General features: G+C 32.3%; 1 protein-coding gene across 1 annotated transcript; it reads right to left on the bottom strand.

The window, feature by feature from the left end:
• Nucleotides 1–1,654: 1,654 nt before the first annotated feature.
• LOC110606455 (phospholipase ABHD3) lies at nucleotides 1,655–14,842 on the bottom strand. Its single transcript, XM_021745257.2, has 14 exons — nucleotides 14,486–14,842; nucleotides 14,305–14,394; nucleotides 14,163–14,224; nucleotides 13,733–13,833; nucleotides 11,767–11,856; nucleotides 8,696–8,818; nucleotides 6,755–6,832; nucleotides 5,447–5,532; nucleotides 5,210–5,258; nucleotides 3,132–3,188; nucleotides 2,917–3,047; nucleotides 2,675–2,758; nucleotides 2,349–2,415; nucleotides 1,655–2,150 (listed from the first exon to the last, which is right to left on the bottom strand). Exons 1-14 carry the CDS (start codon nucleotides 14,746–14,748, stop codon nucleotides 1,818–1,820), a joined length of 1,614 nt encoding a protein of 537 aa, XP_021600949.1. The 5' UTR covers nucleotides 14,749–14,842; the 3' UTR covers nucleotides 1,655–1,817.
• Between the last annotated feature and the right edge of the window lie 1,164 nt (nucleotides 14,843–16,006).

Raw genomic sequence — 16,006 nt, 5'->3', positions numbered from 1 at the left:
ATTCGATTTTTATAAATACTAAAATTTTAATTTTTAATTTTTTCAGTTTAATTTGATTTAATTTTGAATCGAATTGACTAAATATTTATCCCTGCTCACTCTATATAAATTAGATTGGGAAAATTATTTTTTAGTCTCTGAGGTTTAACGTAATTAACACTTTTGTCCCTCTATTTTGGCGATCCAACACTTAAATCCCTCACTTTATTTTCTGTCCAAATTTGTAGTCCTTCCGTCCAAAATAGCCGTTTGGGACACGTGAATTGACAAAATTAATCATCACTAAATCCAAATCCAAATACCTCTTCTTCTTCTTCTTCCTACCCTTTCTGCAACGTCTTCTTCTTCTTCTTTCTTCTTTCTTCTTCTTCCTACCCTTTCCGCAACTGGAGAAAACATAAAAGAGAAAAAAAATAGGGATTTCACATTGAGAGAAGGGTATTTTTGGAAAAAATTATCATCTCTCACCTTTGACTCTTTGACCAAACGGTTTAAATGGACGGAAGGACTACGAATTTGGACGGAAGAAAAAGTGAGAAACTTAAGTGTTGGGTCGCCAAAATAGAGGGACAGAAGTATTAATTACGTTAAACCTCAGGTATTAAAAAGTAATTTTTTTAATTAGATTTAATTTTAATCTAGTGGATTTGGTTGTTGTGGTTAATAAATTAAAAAGAAAAACATGATAATAGATATGGGTATTGAAAATAATGGCCGGAACTTAGCATAAAACGTCAAGAACTAATTAACAGCTAATTAAATATAAAAATAAAATAAAATAAGATTAGTAATCTGGCATAAAATTAGAAAAAGCAGGTGGATACTATAAAGGAATATAAAATTGGAGGCTGAGATTACAAAGAAATGAGAAGTTTTGTCCTATACTTGGGGTTTGAATATTCTTGCAAATGCTCATAACATAATTTTTTTCAAAAAAGACAGATGCTTTTTAATCATTATTAAAAAAGAAACAGAGGAAAGTTCCATTCTTCAATCTGAAAGTGGGATAGAAAGATTGAAAGGTATATTCTTTATTGATGAAAGGGTCATTTTCTTACCAGAAACCATTTTGTCCATTTTCATCGTGTTGTAGGGAGACATGGGTATGAGTCATTGTCTGGTATGGAAGTCATCAGGTTGAAATGATGATAAATCTTAAGCATCCTTTAAAGGGCCAGTGCATTTAGTTCGCTTGATTAATGGCATTTCTCCCGATTTGGAGATTCAAGAGAAGGAAAGTCAAAATCGACCTGCATATCTCAATCTATTCCGATTCAAAGACAAAAACCGTTAACCCGATTTAATATCCAGATTGTGGTCAGGTGTGTGTGAACTTGTTAGTGGTTCCGTACATTGCATCCAATATATTTGGGTTGGTAATGGCCCCCAATTATGACTCTTTTTCCTCATTTTGGCTTCTCATTTCAAAGCATTTGATTTGAGAATTGACTTTTAAGCAAAACTTGCCCTAATTAGACTCTCTATATTCCTTTTTTGGGTCGGGAAAAGAAAGGGGAATCCAACCCGGATCAGGAGATTCCTGTTTATGTCTTGCCATCCCATCTAGAAGAGGCAGACAATTAGACTCCGTAGATAAACACTTCCCCAGTTAGACTCTGCTTGTAATGTTCCTAATCAACCAGTGATGCAGACATCAAGAATTGATTTCCAGTTTCATTTTCACCAGCACCATATAATTGTTAATCATGCTACAATAGGCATGAAAAAAAATGTAAATGTGTCTGCTTGGAGCATAACACAGAACTAAACTAATCACTTGATACACAGTACTTTCAACAATTTTTATCATGATGGGATTATCTTCTAAGCATAGCTGCAGGGAAGATTTTTCTTGTAAGCAACAATGCTGATTTTTGAGTCTGCCGAGAAATCTGATTCAGGCATTTTCTTACTGGAGCAGTTACATCAGAAGACTTGGTATTTATGTTTGTGTGCTGTTCTGAGGTTTGAGTAGTCTCTGTATGGTGATCATCTTGTCCTATATCAGAAATCATTTCTTTAATCTCTTCAGACACATGATCTCTTGGTTCCTGACCGAACACTGAAGCCACCATTCCATCTTCTGCAATGTTCACATATGGGCCCTGATCAATTGCAGTTCCATCTGATGAATGCAAACTAGAAATGTCCTGCAAATTCAGTAAAAAGCAAAAAAATTAACAGTTATACAAGATCAGTAAGTTGAAACATGTGGAATAAAGAGAAACAAGAACTTTTTCTAAGAAGGCCCAGATGTCGCATCTGATAATCCAACAAGATTCAAGCACAATATCAAAATGTCTAATCATGTTATTCTGTCAGTTGAGAAGAAAAATTAAAAATTTTACCTTTTGGACATGCATGCAAGTACTAGAATGTAGAACAACAAGAAATTCATCAACTGCCCTCACCCACCTGCAAAACAAAGACAAAGGCAGGAGAGAAGAAATTAACCGATAGACAGGGGGAAGAAAAGCAGCACGGACTGTATTAAAAATAAAAGGTTCGCCATCCTTTCTTCCTCGGGGATCTCAATTTAGTGACTGCAGATGACGATTGAATGAATCAGTAATAAACTACTTCGAGGATTTACATTCCATGGCATAAATGGCTGTCCAATTCAATGCAGAAAGACAAAGCCTAGTATCCTACTATAGTAGAACTTTGTACGTACCACAAGCAGGCTCCAGTTAATCCTTCAAAGAATGCCAGATGTCCTCCATGCTTCGGTGTGGCCAACACAATATTTTTATTTGCCCTGCAGAAAAGGAAAATCATGCAAAAGTTCATGTATGTGCATAATTAGTTTCGTATGCATATATACATGTATCGATCAGTTACTGGAAATTATATTACAACAGGTTAATAAAGAGGAAAATTAATAATAATAATAATAAAAGCAGAAAGTGTCTCCACCTGCATTCATCCCAAGGTATGGCTTCCCTAGTACAGAGTGGATCATCCAGAGCATTGATGCATAGTAGTGGTACTGACACATTTCCAACGTAATAGGAACTGCTACAGCGCCTGTAGAATGTATCCACAGTCTGAGGAAACAATATGATATCTTTTGTTACTCGAGGAAGAGAAGAAATTCTGAAGAACTAGATGAAAATATCAGATATTAATACCTCAAATTTCCCAACATGGCAGGTCAAATGGCTGTTGAAATCTCGAACAGAACGTGACTTTCAAAGAACAAGAAGATAATCATGTAAAATTATGCATTTGTTAGGAGACAAGAATGATAATAAATGTATAATAACAACAATACACCTTGAAAATTTCAGCTACGGTATAAATTATTCCAATAAAGATCGTAAAAACTACATTCTAAGAAATACCATTAGAAAGTAGCAAGCAATATTTTTCCTTGTCAGAATAACAGTTTTGCTGACTAATAGAAGTCCATAATTCCCTACACAATACTGAGGAAGACAAGTGAGCCACATGCATGCTGATAACGATATCCAGCAAAGAAAAAACTGCATTTAGTGCCTTGTAATTCATAGAACATAATAATAAAGAACTTCTGATTTCCACCACGCCCCCCCCCCTCCCCAAGCCAAAAAAAGAGACCTCTGTCTAGAAATTTAATAGAATTACAGTCCAGTACATTGTGGAAGTCCCAACCCCTTCAGAAGTCAGAACAGACAAAGAAAGCAATGAAACGGTACAACGAGGAAGAGAGATTTGACAGACACTCCCCCCTTTCTCTATGTCTTTGGCCTAATGCCCAAAAAAGTTAACAAAGAAAAGGGTGTTGAAAGTCTGTTTGTAAACTCATTAACTGTCTGAAGTTAGTCTTAGAATGTGTATGTGATACCCAGAAGACGGGTGAAGAAGAAGGAGAAGAGCTCTCAGCAGCTAGCAAACATGCCACAATTTACAGCATGGGCATGCTTCAAATGAGCTCCATTTAGACAGAGTCGGCAATAAAGGAATATGATTCCTAGGCATAAAAATGAGATTCAGAATTCCATCAAATACATAAGTAAATGTTCTAAATATCAATTTCAAAGAACTTAAAGCTTGACAGCTGTGATTATAGATATAAAAGACATCATTCATAGAGATCTACAAAGGCATAACAAAGTTTATGTTGCCAGTGTCAAGAAGACAAGGCAGCTTTACAAGCTGCTATTTCTAATAAGCAACTGTCAGTTAAACCACTTTCCATGATCGAACACCCTAGGTAGCTGTTACCAGAATAATTGATGCTTCTGCTTTTACCTAAAGATAGTCCAAGGAAAAATTGCAGAATAAGATCACAATAAAATTTGCATGCACCTTGTTATTAAAAGCAATGTATATCCATTATTATCAACATTTATCAAGTAATGCATGCACAACCACAAAAAGCATACTATCAGTCTTAGTTGCCACCATGCTCATCATTTTCATTTGAATAATGTCCTAGACTTGCAAGAATTCATAACGAGCAAGATATTAAGCCATCACTAAACTGTTAAGGAATCCCCATTATCTCTAGCCCATATCCACTTATTACAATATGTGAACATGCACATAAAGAGCGCAAAAAAAGAAAACAATGCAATTATTGTGCTGAAGCCAATAACTATGAACTCCTTTTCATGGTATATAAGCTTGCTAAATTTTGAAATAGCAATGTTGATATAAAAAGTTTGAATGTTGCTTTTGATATGAAAGCAAATTGAGATGGAAAATATGGCGACTGAAAGCTGAAAGCATAAGAGAATGTAGCAATTCTAGCAATCAACTACTTCATTTGCCCTGCTGAATTGCTACTAACAAGTACGAGTTACACTATGTTTCAGGAGAGCAGAAAATAAAGCAAAACAAAGAGTGGGAAATAAACATGGAGAATGATGGAAAGTGGGGAGAAAGAAAAGTACAGAAGAAAGACTTAAAATTTTCCTTTCCTGCCCACCAATTTTATTCCTAAATTGTTGAGATAATTGACCAAAATTAAGAAATTTACACATTTACCCTTCATTAATAATATTTTATCTAAAGGTCAAAATTGCAATCTCAAAGGCATTCCATATTCTTTTTTCCCCTTTTATTTCCTTTTCATCCAAACAAGGGGGACAATATGGTTTATTCTCCTTATTTCTCTCCCTCTAATTTTTCCTCAGAATTTTTCTTCCTCCCACTTTCCATTGTCTCAAACAGTGTAAAGTCACTTGCACAAAGAAGACTATCAAGAACTTGAGAAGAAACTAACCTTTTTTATGCCTTCCCAAGTAGCAAGCCTAGAAAATCGAGGCTCATGTCTGCAATGACCATTAGGAATCTCTTCATACCAAGCAAAAGTAAAAAATAAGGGCAAAAATCTCTAATCAAGGACAGATATTTATAATCATCCTAAAATCGACCACAATGAGAAGGAAAAGCGGGAAACAATTTGATAAGAATTTTACAGATTAAGTGACACTCAGTTAAAAGGTTAACACACACATACAGTTTTGCATAATTTTGAAGGCCAAATGCTAGAACCCTGTCATAGAACTTTTGCAACAGCCTGCGGCTTATAAATCTATCTCCAATCTGCAAAGAACATAGTTAATAATAATAGCATAATGAAAGCCAGCATATTCAGTGTGAAATGAGCAACCAAACTTGGAATAATGGGTATTGATAACTAAAAGATGTATTCCTGTTTGCCAATTCAAAGGAGTGTAAACAAGTAGAATAGAACAAGCTGTAAGCATCATATAATCAAATAAGAAAGAGAGCTTGATTCCCATTACTGATTAATTCTGAATAACAAACCTAGATACATTAAGGTTCTCCAGGAATGTCAATACCTATACACTCATGAGAATATTTAATTAAAGAAACAAAATCCAAATACAAAAAGAAGTGAATTGTGTGCCTTTTTCTCTAAGTGTCATGTGAAATCTTTTGTCTTTAAGATAAATTTTTTTGCCTAGCATAATGCAGAGTTATCAAATTTGAAGAAAAATCGTAGGATCAATCTAAACTAAAATTTGCTATGGATTTTCTTTTCCAAATGTAACCTTGCACTCTTCACAAGATATGCTGTTTTCTATCTTCTTAGAGGGATATAACGAAAATTGGCACCAAATATTCAAGCTTGATGGTCAATCTTCTTGAAGATATCCTAATTCTCTTGAGAAAATGCTTTTTATTTAAAACTCAATTCAGTACTGCACAACTGGCTGTCTTGACAGCAAACGTGAAGAATTGAGTCTCATGCGAACAATTTTCATTCTGTACAAGGAATGGCACCTTCTTTATGCCTTTGAATGTAAATTATAGACTTCCTACGTATGATGCAAAACGGTGCCTGAGTGAATATACTGATGCAGCCAAGGAAACAGATTTATGTATTAATTTTATTTAATTTTTTTATATGAAATCAATACTTGAAGATCAGCCATTTCTCTTCTTTTTCTCTCTCTAATCAGCTTTATTTGCAACTCTTTCCCATAGCTCCCTAAATCCTTAAATCATAAGCCTACAAATTGTGAAACTGTCCCATAGATTTAGGATTTCCCTAGGATGTGGCTTCATGTGCTAATGTATCCATCTATACATAAACTACCAGGAGTTCCTAATCAGTTTATGGTTTTCTTTACTAGCCAAACAAAAAAAAAGCATGAGAGTAAACTGAAAAAGATGCGATGACAGGGCAAATATACAGGTGGATATATGCAAGAAATATGAGATAGTTCTAAACCCTTGATGTTAACTCTACTTGAAACATAAAACTCCTCAAGTTCAGGTGTTGAGCTTAAACACTAACCATGAGATCCCATGGATTACAAATGGCTACAGCTCCAGCAACATGAGTCCTCTCTCCATCCTCCCCAAGATATTTTACCTAAAAGCAAATGTTTCAGAATAAAACATCAGCATAATATCACTGTATTGTTATTACAGTTTTTTTTTCCGAACGTTATTATAGTTGAATGTCACCAAATTTGATTAAAAAGTGATAATGACATACAGAGCCTTAAGTACAAGTTATGTAGCATCCAACAAAGAGATTCATATGTAACAGCAAATCATCCATTTCAATCCACTATGAGGAAAAAGGAAGATTCTTACATCAACAGTTAGCATGTTTTCACACTCTTCACTTTTGTAATATTAATAACAGTTTTGATGGTCTCAGCACTTGTTCTAAACTGCCCAGCATAAACAAGGATAAAGGGCTTTTTGCCTAGTAAAGGTAAAAAAAAAATAAATTCCTAAACCCTGATCTCAAAAAATTATTTTTCATTTACCGTCCTTTATAAGGGTGGTAAGCATACTATAAAATCAAAAAAATATATATAAAAAAAATTAAATATAAAGTGCGGTACCTAAAAAGAAATAAATAATAATAAAAAAAAAGATTTAATACCTAAAGGTGCGGTAAGGTAAAATGTATATATATATATATATATATATATATATATATATATACATTATGATCCTTAGAATTTTATAAAACTTACAACTTAAACCATACTTTTTAAATATTAAATAATCTATATTTTATAATAGTCTTATATTAAATTTTTTTCTCTATTATATAAATCCCTAAATCTTTAACCTAAATTCTTTTATTTTTAATTTATATCAAAATATTTATAGCAATTTTATTTTAAATATTTTCTCCATTATGTAAACCCGAACCCTTAACCTTTAAATTTATTAATTTTCAGTTTATATCAAGATATTTTATTACAGTATTTTTTTTTTTCAAATATGTTAAGATAACAAATTATTTTTATAAAATTTACATAATTTTTAAAAATAATTACAACTAGTAGATGTATTAAATTAAAAAAAATACAACCACTTAAATTAAACTATCTATATATTAACATGATAGAAAAAAAAAATTAATGCGATACTGTTATAAAATGTGAAACAATTTAATTCCTAAAATTTTATTCTGTTAACAGAATAGTTATTTTATTAAAATTCATTGTGGGACTATATAATAATTTAGTCATTTGAATTTCATTTTTTATAACAATTAGGTCCCTATATTTAAAGAAATTATAATAAATTTTATAACAATAATTTCTTACCTTAACAGAGTCAGAAAAATATTTAATATAAGATTGTAATAAAATATCTTGATAAAAATTGAAAATTAGTAAATTGAAATATTAAGGGTTCGGATCTACACAGTAGAGAAAATATTTAATACAAAACTATAACTATTACAAGTATCTTAATATAAATTATAAATTAGAGAATTCGGGGTTTAAAGATTTAGGAGTTTAAATAGTAGAGAAAATATTTAATATAAGACTGCAATAAGATGTCTTGATATGTATTAAAAATTAAAAAAATTTGGAGTTAAGTATTTAGAGTTTACTTAATTTTTCATGATTTACAGTAAATTTAAGAGAAGAAATATTTTATTAACAAAAATAAAATTTTAAAAATTAAATTATTTATTATTTCAAAAGCATGGTTAAATTGTAAGTTTTATTAAATTTTAAGGATCATAATGTAAATTAACTTATATATATAGGTGCAAAAGACTAACTTTTTTTTTCTTTAAGTATCGCACTTATACATTTTTTTTAAATTCTACAGCTTACTGCACTTATAAAGTGCAGTAAGTTTTAAATTTACTCTGGTCTTCTGGTCTGGGAAATACTTTTTTCAAAACTAAGGTTCAGGAATTTTTTTTTATACTTGTTAGGCAAAAAGCCTAAGGATAAATCAGAAAACAACGTACCAGAATGTTGGCACCAATGCTAGTTCCAACAGCAAATAGAGGAGCACTGGGGTATTCATTATGGAGATAATTAATGACTACTCGTATATCTTCTGTCCATCCAGCATTGTAAAAGCAATCAGACTGCAATGTGTATAACACAAACAAAACTCACATTCTGTAAGAAACTAGATGACCATCAAACTCATATGCAGTAATTAATAATGAGAAGCTTCAGAGAATAATAATAATGAACTGATCAGCTCTACAAATTGAAAAGTCTGTCTGTTACATGAGAACCAAGCGATTTTATCACTTGGTGATTGATCAAGGCTTTGGGATATACTTTCTCTTGCCTCCATACATGTGTGCATGTGTGTGTAAACAAGCATATGAATCCAATTAGGGAATGAAGCTAAGGACAGGACAAATCTAGTAAATCCAAATTTTCAGGTTGGAAAAAGATATGTATAGCTTTACTTGGAGCACATATGATCCTAATGATACTCGTACTAAATTCTGGAAGCTCCTTGGAGTGAAAGCAATGGTTTGATGATAAATAATAGTTAATAAGATATTCAATTCTATAAATAAGGCTAGGTAAGAAAGGGTAAAGAGTTCTCCCCTCTCCCTCTTTTCTTCCTCTCTACTCTTTTTATGCTCTTTCACTTGAAAGTGATATTTCTAACTTGAGTATCAAAAGGTACTCACCTGAACCCTCCCTAGTGAACCTCAGACCATTTCTATTTGTTTGCAAGGCTTTATGACTGAGACTAGACTGTGGGACCCATTTATGTGAAGCTATATATAAGAGGATATGGACGAACTTGACAAATATATATAAGAGGATATTCCATTGTTCATAAATGACATAATTCTCATCCAAATCTCAAGTCGACATTAACCAATAGCAACAGTTTAGAAAAGATGCCTCAGAGTTTACAGATACCAATTGAAAATCAAATATTTGGCAATTTGAGCAACATAAAGAAAAAGAAAGAGAAAAAGGGTTAAAGTAGGTAGAGCTGAAATTCACGAGTATGCAGTTTTTGTACTTAGATTCTATTTATAAAGAGCTGGGAAGAACAAGAAGGATGTAACTAACAAAATCAAGGTGTAATAATTGAAGTGAAGAAGGGTGACTACTAAGATGGAGACCTCTTCTGGAAATTCTAAAAGATCAAAATTTGACTAACTGTAATCTACGGCAGAAAAAATCTAAGAAGAACTAAGAATTGAAAATACTAGTAATATCTAAGAAAGGATAACAACATAGGAATTCCTATAAAGTTTAGTTGTCTTTGAAGGTGAAGTCTTAAAAGTCTTTTCTTTTCCAATCAAGTCCTAATAATTTTAAAATTAGTCATCAATAGTTCTATCCATTAATCAACACTAAGATGCCTTTTTTCCATTTCATTCCTAAAAATTTTTAAAATTACACTTCTCTTTTCTTTGTTTTTTCACTCTTTTGGTTACTATTGTTTAACATATATCTTTGAGAGAATATATTTCCCATATATTTCTTAAGTATAATTGTATACATAAATTTATGCACAAAGATGAATCCTAAAATGGGGAACTAACTAATACAATTAATAATCAGCTCCTAGAATTAATTCCTAAGTTGTATCCTATAAATACTTCCCATATAGGATTAGTCACAATGTAATCCTTGTCTGACAGACTGATGAGAAGTATGTTATTGTTCTATTGAAACATAGCTACCAGCCTCGCTTTATTGGTGGAGACGAATAAATTTTAACACTCTCTCAGGTCTCCTCCTATTGTACAAAGGAATAGGTATGCCTTAAGAAGGCATGTGATCTTTACCAAGCACTTGAATTCAAATCTGATCATACTCCATATTTGGTCCAAGAAGAAAATCATAGTTCGTCCTTTTTCAATTAATTAATGGAATTTAACACTATTAGTAATACATGTAGTATGAAAATCATGGTAGTAGTCCAAATCTTGCCATCAAATCACTCAGTTCTACAAAATACTGACTACTGACAATGGTCATCTCACCCTCTTCATACCATGAACCTTGTTTTCGAATTATCTATTTGAGATAGGTGTAAGAGACCTATCTCCAAATAGTAGTTGTATCATTCAACAGCAAATATCCGCAAGCTATATGAGGTTGTATTGAATTAAAGCCAGGATAGTGCAAAGAATTCTCCAATTCCCATCGGCTATAGGTAGAACTATTAGCTTTTGGTTTTGATTTATCCCCCATAATATATCCCTGAATTCCTCTGGCCTGGATAAACAGTAAGCAAGATCTCGACCACACAAGATAATGCCATCAAGCTTTACAAGACTTATTTGAAACTCATTTGTCTCTATTACCCCCTTTTTCCCATCAGTCATAAGTAAATAATGGGTGCAAAAAATAGAATTGTAGTATTGAAACTGGGAAAAAGACATGGTGACAGGAAAAAAGGCGAACCGGGTGAGGGAAATAGCCTGCAGAGTTGCACACTCAAAGAAGACCATTGGAAAAAAGAACAGCAAGAAAAGGTCACCAGAAAAGACCACAAGCTCCAGTGCATGGGAAAGTTGAAAATTCTTGTAGCAGAGCGTGAGCCATGTGCTTCATGGGAGGCAACATACTTTCAGGGACAAGCCAATTGGCAGCATCCTTCCTTCTAAGCTAGGCATATTGATCAGCACTTGCTGTAGATGTTGCCAAGAAGCTTTACCCAAACAAACCCTAACCCTGACATTGTCATTTATGAAAGAAGGCCAAGAAAGGTTGCCTTAATGCTGATACCATGTTGTTTAGCAAATATCTTTGGGAGAAAATATTTCTCATATACTTGTTCATGTATGAACGAGTATATCAATTTATATGCAAAAATAATTCTAAAATATGGAACTAATTAATACAATTGATTCTTAATTAGCTCCTAGAGTTAATTTCTAAGCCCTTCCCCTATAAATAATTCCTATATAGGATTCTAAGAGTCATAGTGCAAAAATTACTTCAGCAACAAAAAAGAATGATTATACAATTGCACTCCACCTCCTTAAGGAGAAGGAATTGCATGAAACTTATGTATTCAATAAATCAATAGAAAGAAACTTACAGTAATTGAAACACCGCCCAATCCTCGATGATTACAAACAACAACATTCAACCCACGTTTTGCTGTACTGAAGGCAAAATGCTTTATATACTGCATTTCACATCAAGTAATATAATTATGCATCATTATCCTATTATCTAAACATCATATTCGAGATGTTTAACATACTGTAATTCATAGCAAATGAGCTAAACAAGTATAATTGCAATACTACATGCTTGCATATGGACTTAAAATCCATAACATGCAACTATTAATCCATACTATCAATCTGCCAACCTGATTTAAAAAGAAAAAACGGTATACATATAAATCTAATGAATAATAGGTGTTTAAAACATTTTAAGAAGGATTTTTTTTTTTTTTTGAAGTCCCACTTCCATCTCCATTACCATCATTTTTGTTGGTCCTGCACATATTTGCTGATAGTTGGGGGAAAAATTTTGAATGAAGGAAACTGAGAATTTAGCTTTGGTTGAATGTCTCTTAGTTTAGTTGTTTTCATTCATTGAGCTAGAAGCAACATTCAGTTTGATGCACCCAACACACTAGAGGATTGCTTGTCCGAATTTGGTTTGGGGTCTACCTATGAACTAGAACCAGATCAACATTTCTAGTTTCAGTATAATTCTCGGTTCTGAGAATAATTTTATATAATTTTTGCATAAAAATTTATATTTAAATTAGTATTTAAGTTTTAAAATTAGGTATGAATACAAATTATATCATATATTTAATACACATTTAAACCATTTACAACTTATATAATCTTTAATTACAAAGTATATATATATGAAATTAAGGATTAAAAAATAGTAGATAAGTATAACATTTAATGTACATTAGCATTAAAAGATAATAATAGTTTGTAATTATCCATAATTACAATATATAGATATATAAAAATATATAGAAGTATATAATAACTTAAAAATTATAGGAAGTATAGTACGGTTCGATATTCCGGAATTGTTTAAGTTCAGTTCTTAGTGAAAAACCAAAAAAGTAAAAAAATTTCAGTTCAGTGTGCTCTTTTAGTTGTATGGCCAGATTTTTCTGGCATTTTCTTAATAATTGTGCTTGCTTGTTCAAAAAAAAAGAATCGGAGTATGTTTCTTGGGCTCGATTAGGGACCTAAGAACCGTGGACACCCCTATTGCACAATGCAAAACTAGCTTCCTAGAATACTGTAAGCCATTTTTGTTTCACAATATTAACTATAGAAAGGGGAAAAAGAAGAAGAAGAAGAAGAAGAAGAAGAAGGGGGAAATAAAAAGAAGCCAGCCTCTGCATTTTATCTAATTCTAATTTATATCAAAGTTACAAATAATCTCAGCTAGATCTTTGTTTCTTTCCCCTGCTCTTTTGCATTGAGTTCTTTAGGAATTAATAGATTGAATGTGAAAAAAACATCCATATGTGTTTCTCTGGTTCTTCTCATCTACAAAAAGGTTTACAGCAATCAGAAATTCAGCAGTATTAAAGAACTTGGATTTTCTATAGCAAAGAGACATCCTTTCTGGGTTTGATTTGATGAATAAACAAATAAATTAGTGCTTTTAGATAGAATGATTCATAATAGAATTCTTTTTAGCATTCACATATAGACAGCACAAAATTACAGAACACAAATCTCAAAAAACTTAAAAGAGGCTTGAAACATACGTCTCCTATTCTATGACAAGAATCCGGATCTTAAGTAGCAAATATTAAGGAGTTAATAATGTTTTGCAAGTCATCAACCAAGATCCTAAAAAATTTTAAAGGGCAGTTAAGCCCTTGCACTTCCAATCTTTTATATTCAAATATATTGTTTTACGCCCAACAAAAAATAAAATAAATATAATAATAGTAATAATAAAGAACAACTTCGAAACAAACTGAAATTTCAGTTTCCAAAGGAACCCAAGAGATATCAAGAAATTTGTAACCAGATTACAAGGAAATTTATAGAAGTTCTACTTACAGCAGCAGCAGAGTCACTTGATAAGCCAGGAATCACAACCACTATAGGAATTTTGTCTTCTTTAGAAATGGCATTATTCATGAGAAAAGAGCCTCCTGAAACTGCAGAGGAAGTCAACTTTATTCAAAAGATATAGAAACCCATAAAAAATTTTCCTATTATGAGTATATGTTACTACAAAAAAAGTAGAAAAATAGCTACCATTGTCGGTAATTTAATGTTCAGTATATCAGTGAATCTTCCCTGTTTTTTACTTTTCTTGATAGAGATACGGAAAATTGAAGACACAATTGCCACACCTTAATAGCATAGATAAATGAGAGGGGAAAAAAACACTACAATTATCTAAACTTATCAGCAAGCATACACTAATCTTTGTATGTTTGGGTATAAGAGTCGTTTTGTAACTTAGAAGAGGTAGTGTAGTTACCATCAGAATGCGTTAACCAATCCAAAGCAATTGTTCCACCATCAGAAGCATGATAAATCTGTCTGAAAAGGCACACATGTAAATATTTACTACAACCTTGAACCATGAAGAAAAACAAAACGCAGAGGGGCAATTCCACCACCTTCTGTAGCTGAAAACCGGTGGTCTCCCACCGAAACTTAAAAAGCACGTCTGTAAATGAGGACTTGCAAGCCAGAGGGTAGCCAAATACCTGCACAAGAATTCAATCCCAAAAGAAAATAACTCAAAATTGAAAACAAAATACTCCATCGATTCCCATTGAAAAAGCTCAAATATTTCACCTGCCATGAAGGATTTTACAGTGAGAAACGACACTATTATACAATGCAGACGAGGGGTTGTGGGTAAGGCGAATTGGGTTGCCTCGAAACCCAAGAAAGAAATCTCCAACTAAGTGAAACTCGAGAAAATTGTACAGAAACACGACGGAGAAAACAGCAGCCGCAAAGAGAAAATGCGAAAGGGGTATAATAGAAAAGCCATTGAGAAGGACATAGTAGGGGTAGAGAGAAGAAGATTGATGAATGGAGCTAGTGAAATCCATGAGAGAAGAGGAGGCAATGGATTGGGGAATATGATCGTTACCAGCAACGAAAATTGGACGTGGCTTTGAGCGGGGAGTGGATTTTGTACGTTTATTTAGTTTGAAGGGGGGGGGGGGGGGGGGGCTGATAGCGAGGGAGAAATAAAAAGACGCAAAAAGCAACTTTCTGCTTTCAGTTTTCAGACAGGTGGGGCCTGGGGATCCGAAACGTGGGCCATTTAAATGAGAACGTGGAAAATGCAAAACGGTTAATGATAAAAATATATATATTTTTTTTCAATTTAAATTAATAAAAAAATATAACATATAATTAAAAAATGTATTAAAAAACTTAATTATTGTATTTACTATTTTTAACTATTTATTTTAAAATAATATAATGATAAATAAATATTTTTAATAAAAAATAATTAAAATTTAATTATGAAAACGATAAATGATCATTTTTAATAATGATAAATAAATATTTTTTAATAATAACGAATAGTATCGTTAAATCAACTAAAAGATATTTTAAAAAATCAAATATTTTTTTTATTAAAAAAACTTTTACATTTAAAAAACTGCACATGTAAACATTAAATAATTTTATCTTTCAAAATTCATAAAAATCTTTTTTAAGAAAACTACTCTAACCTGCTATAAAAAATTTTAAAAAAACATTTGTTCTTCCTATGCGAGAAGGGTATCCTTTCATCCACACGAACATTGGGTCTAGGGATAGAGATTTGAAATGACTCTCCGGGGATCAGCAGGGTTTCACCTTCGAGGAGTTTCTCCCTCAGTCGCACAATTGGGACGGAGACACGAATTCAGTTATTAAAAGGGATGGAGCTGGAGTCTGAAAAACTTGAAGAGCTCGAGGAAGTACTTTGTGGCTCAGGTGTTCATTTCTCGTGTGATCAGTGTTTGAACCTCCAAATCTCACCCTCACCCCATTGCAACCACACTATTTTTAGAATCTCTACAAACACGGAATTTTATATTCCATTAATCAGGAACTCTATATTTTAAAAACTAACCATATAAGCAATTAAAATTGATTCATTATTGCAATTCTAAATATTCTAACTATTTTCTATTTGCATTACACTCGCTCATATTTATAAAATGATCGTTAAGAAAATAGATCAACTAATTTATATAAAATTTGATTTAATCAACAACAATAATCTAACCATAATAATTACATATAAGCTATGATCTTGTTGAGAATTGATTAGAACAGGGAGAACGATCATCTCGTTATAGAGAGGAG

This window comes from Manihot esculenta, chromosome 18 (genome assembly GCF_001659605.2).
Source record: "Manihot esculenta cultivar AM560-2 chromosome 18, M.esculenta_v8, whole genome shotgun sequence".
Lineage (NCBI taxonomy): Eukaryota > Viridiplantae > Streptophyta > Magnoliopsida > Malpighiales > Euphorbiaceae > Manihot > Manihot esculenta.
Note: the sequence above shows the minus strand (reverse complement) of the source record. Positions and strands in the feature narration are given on the sequence as shown.

Excerpts from the sequence above, each read along its gene's own strand:
- LOC110606455 (XM_021745257.2), bottom strand. The coding sequence starts at position 14,748 with ATGGATTTCACTAGCTCCATTCATCAATCTTCTTCTCTCTACCCCTAC. Across the intron at positions 8,819-11,766 it reads TGGGCGGTGTTTCAATTACT|TCTGATTGCTTTTACAATGC; the intron begins GTAAGTTTCTTT and ends TACACATTGCAG. Across the intron at positions 2,416-2,674 it reads TTAACTGGAGCCTGCTTGTG|GTGGGTGAGGGCAGTTGATG; the intron begins GTACGTACAAAG and ends TTTGTTTTGCAG.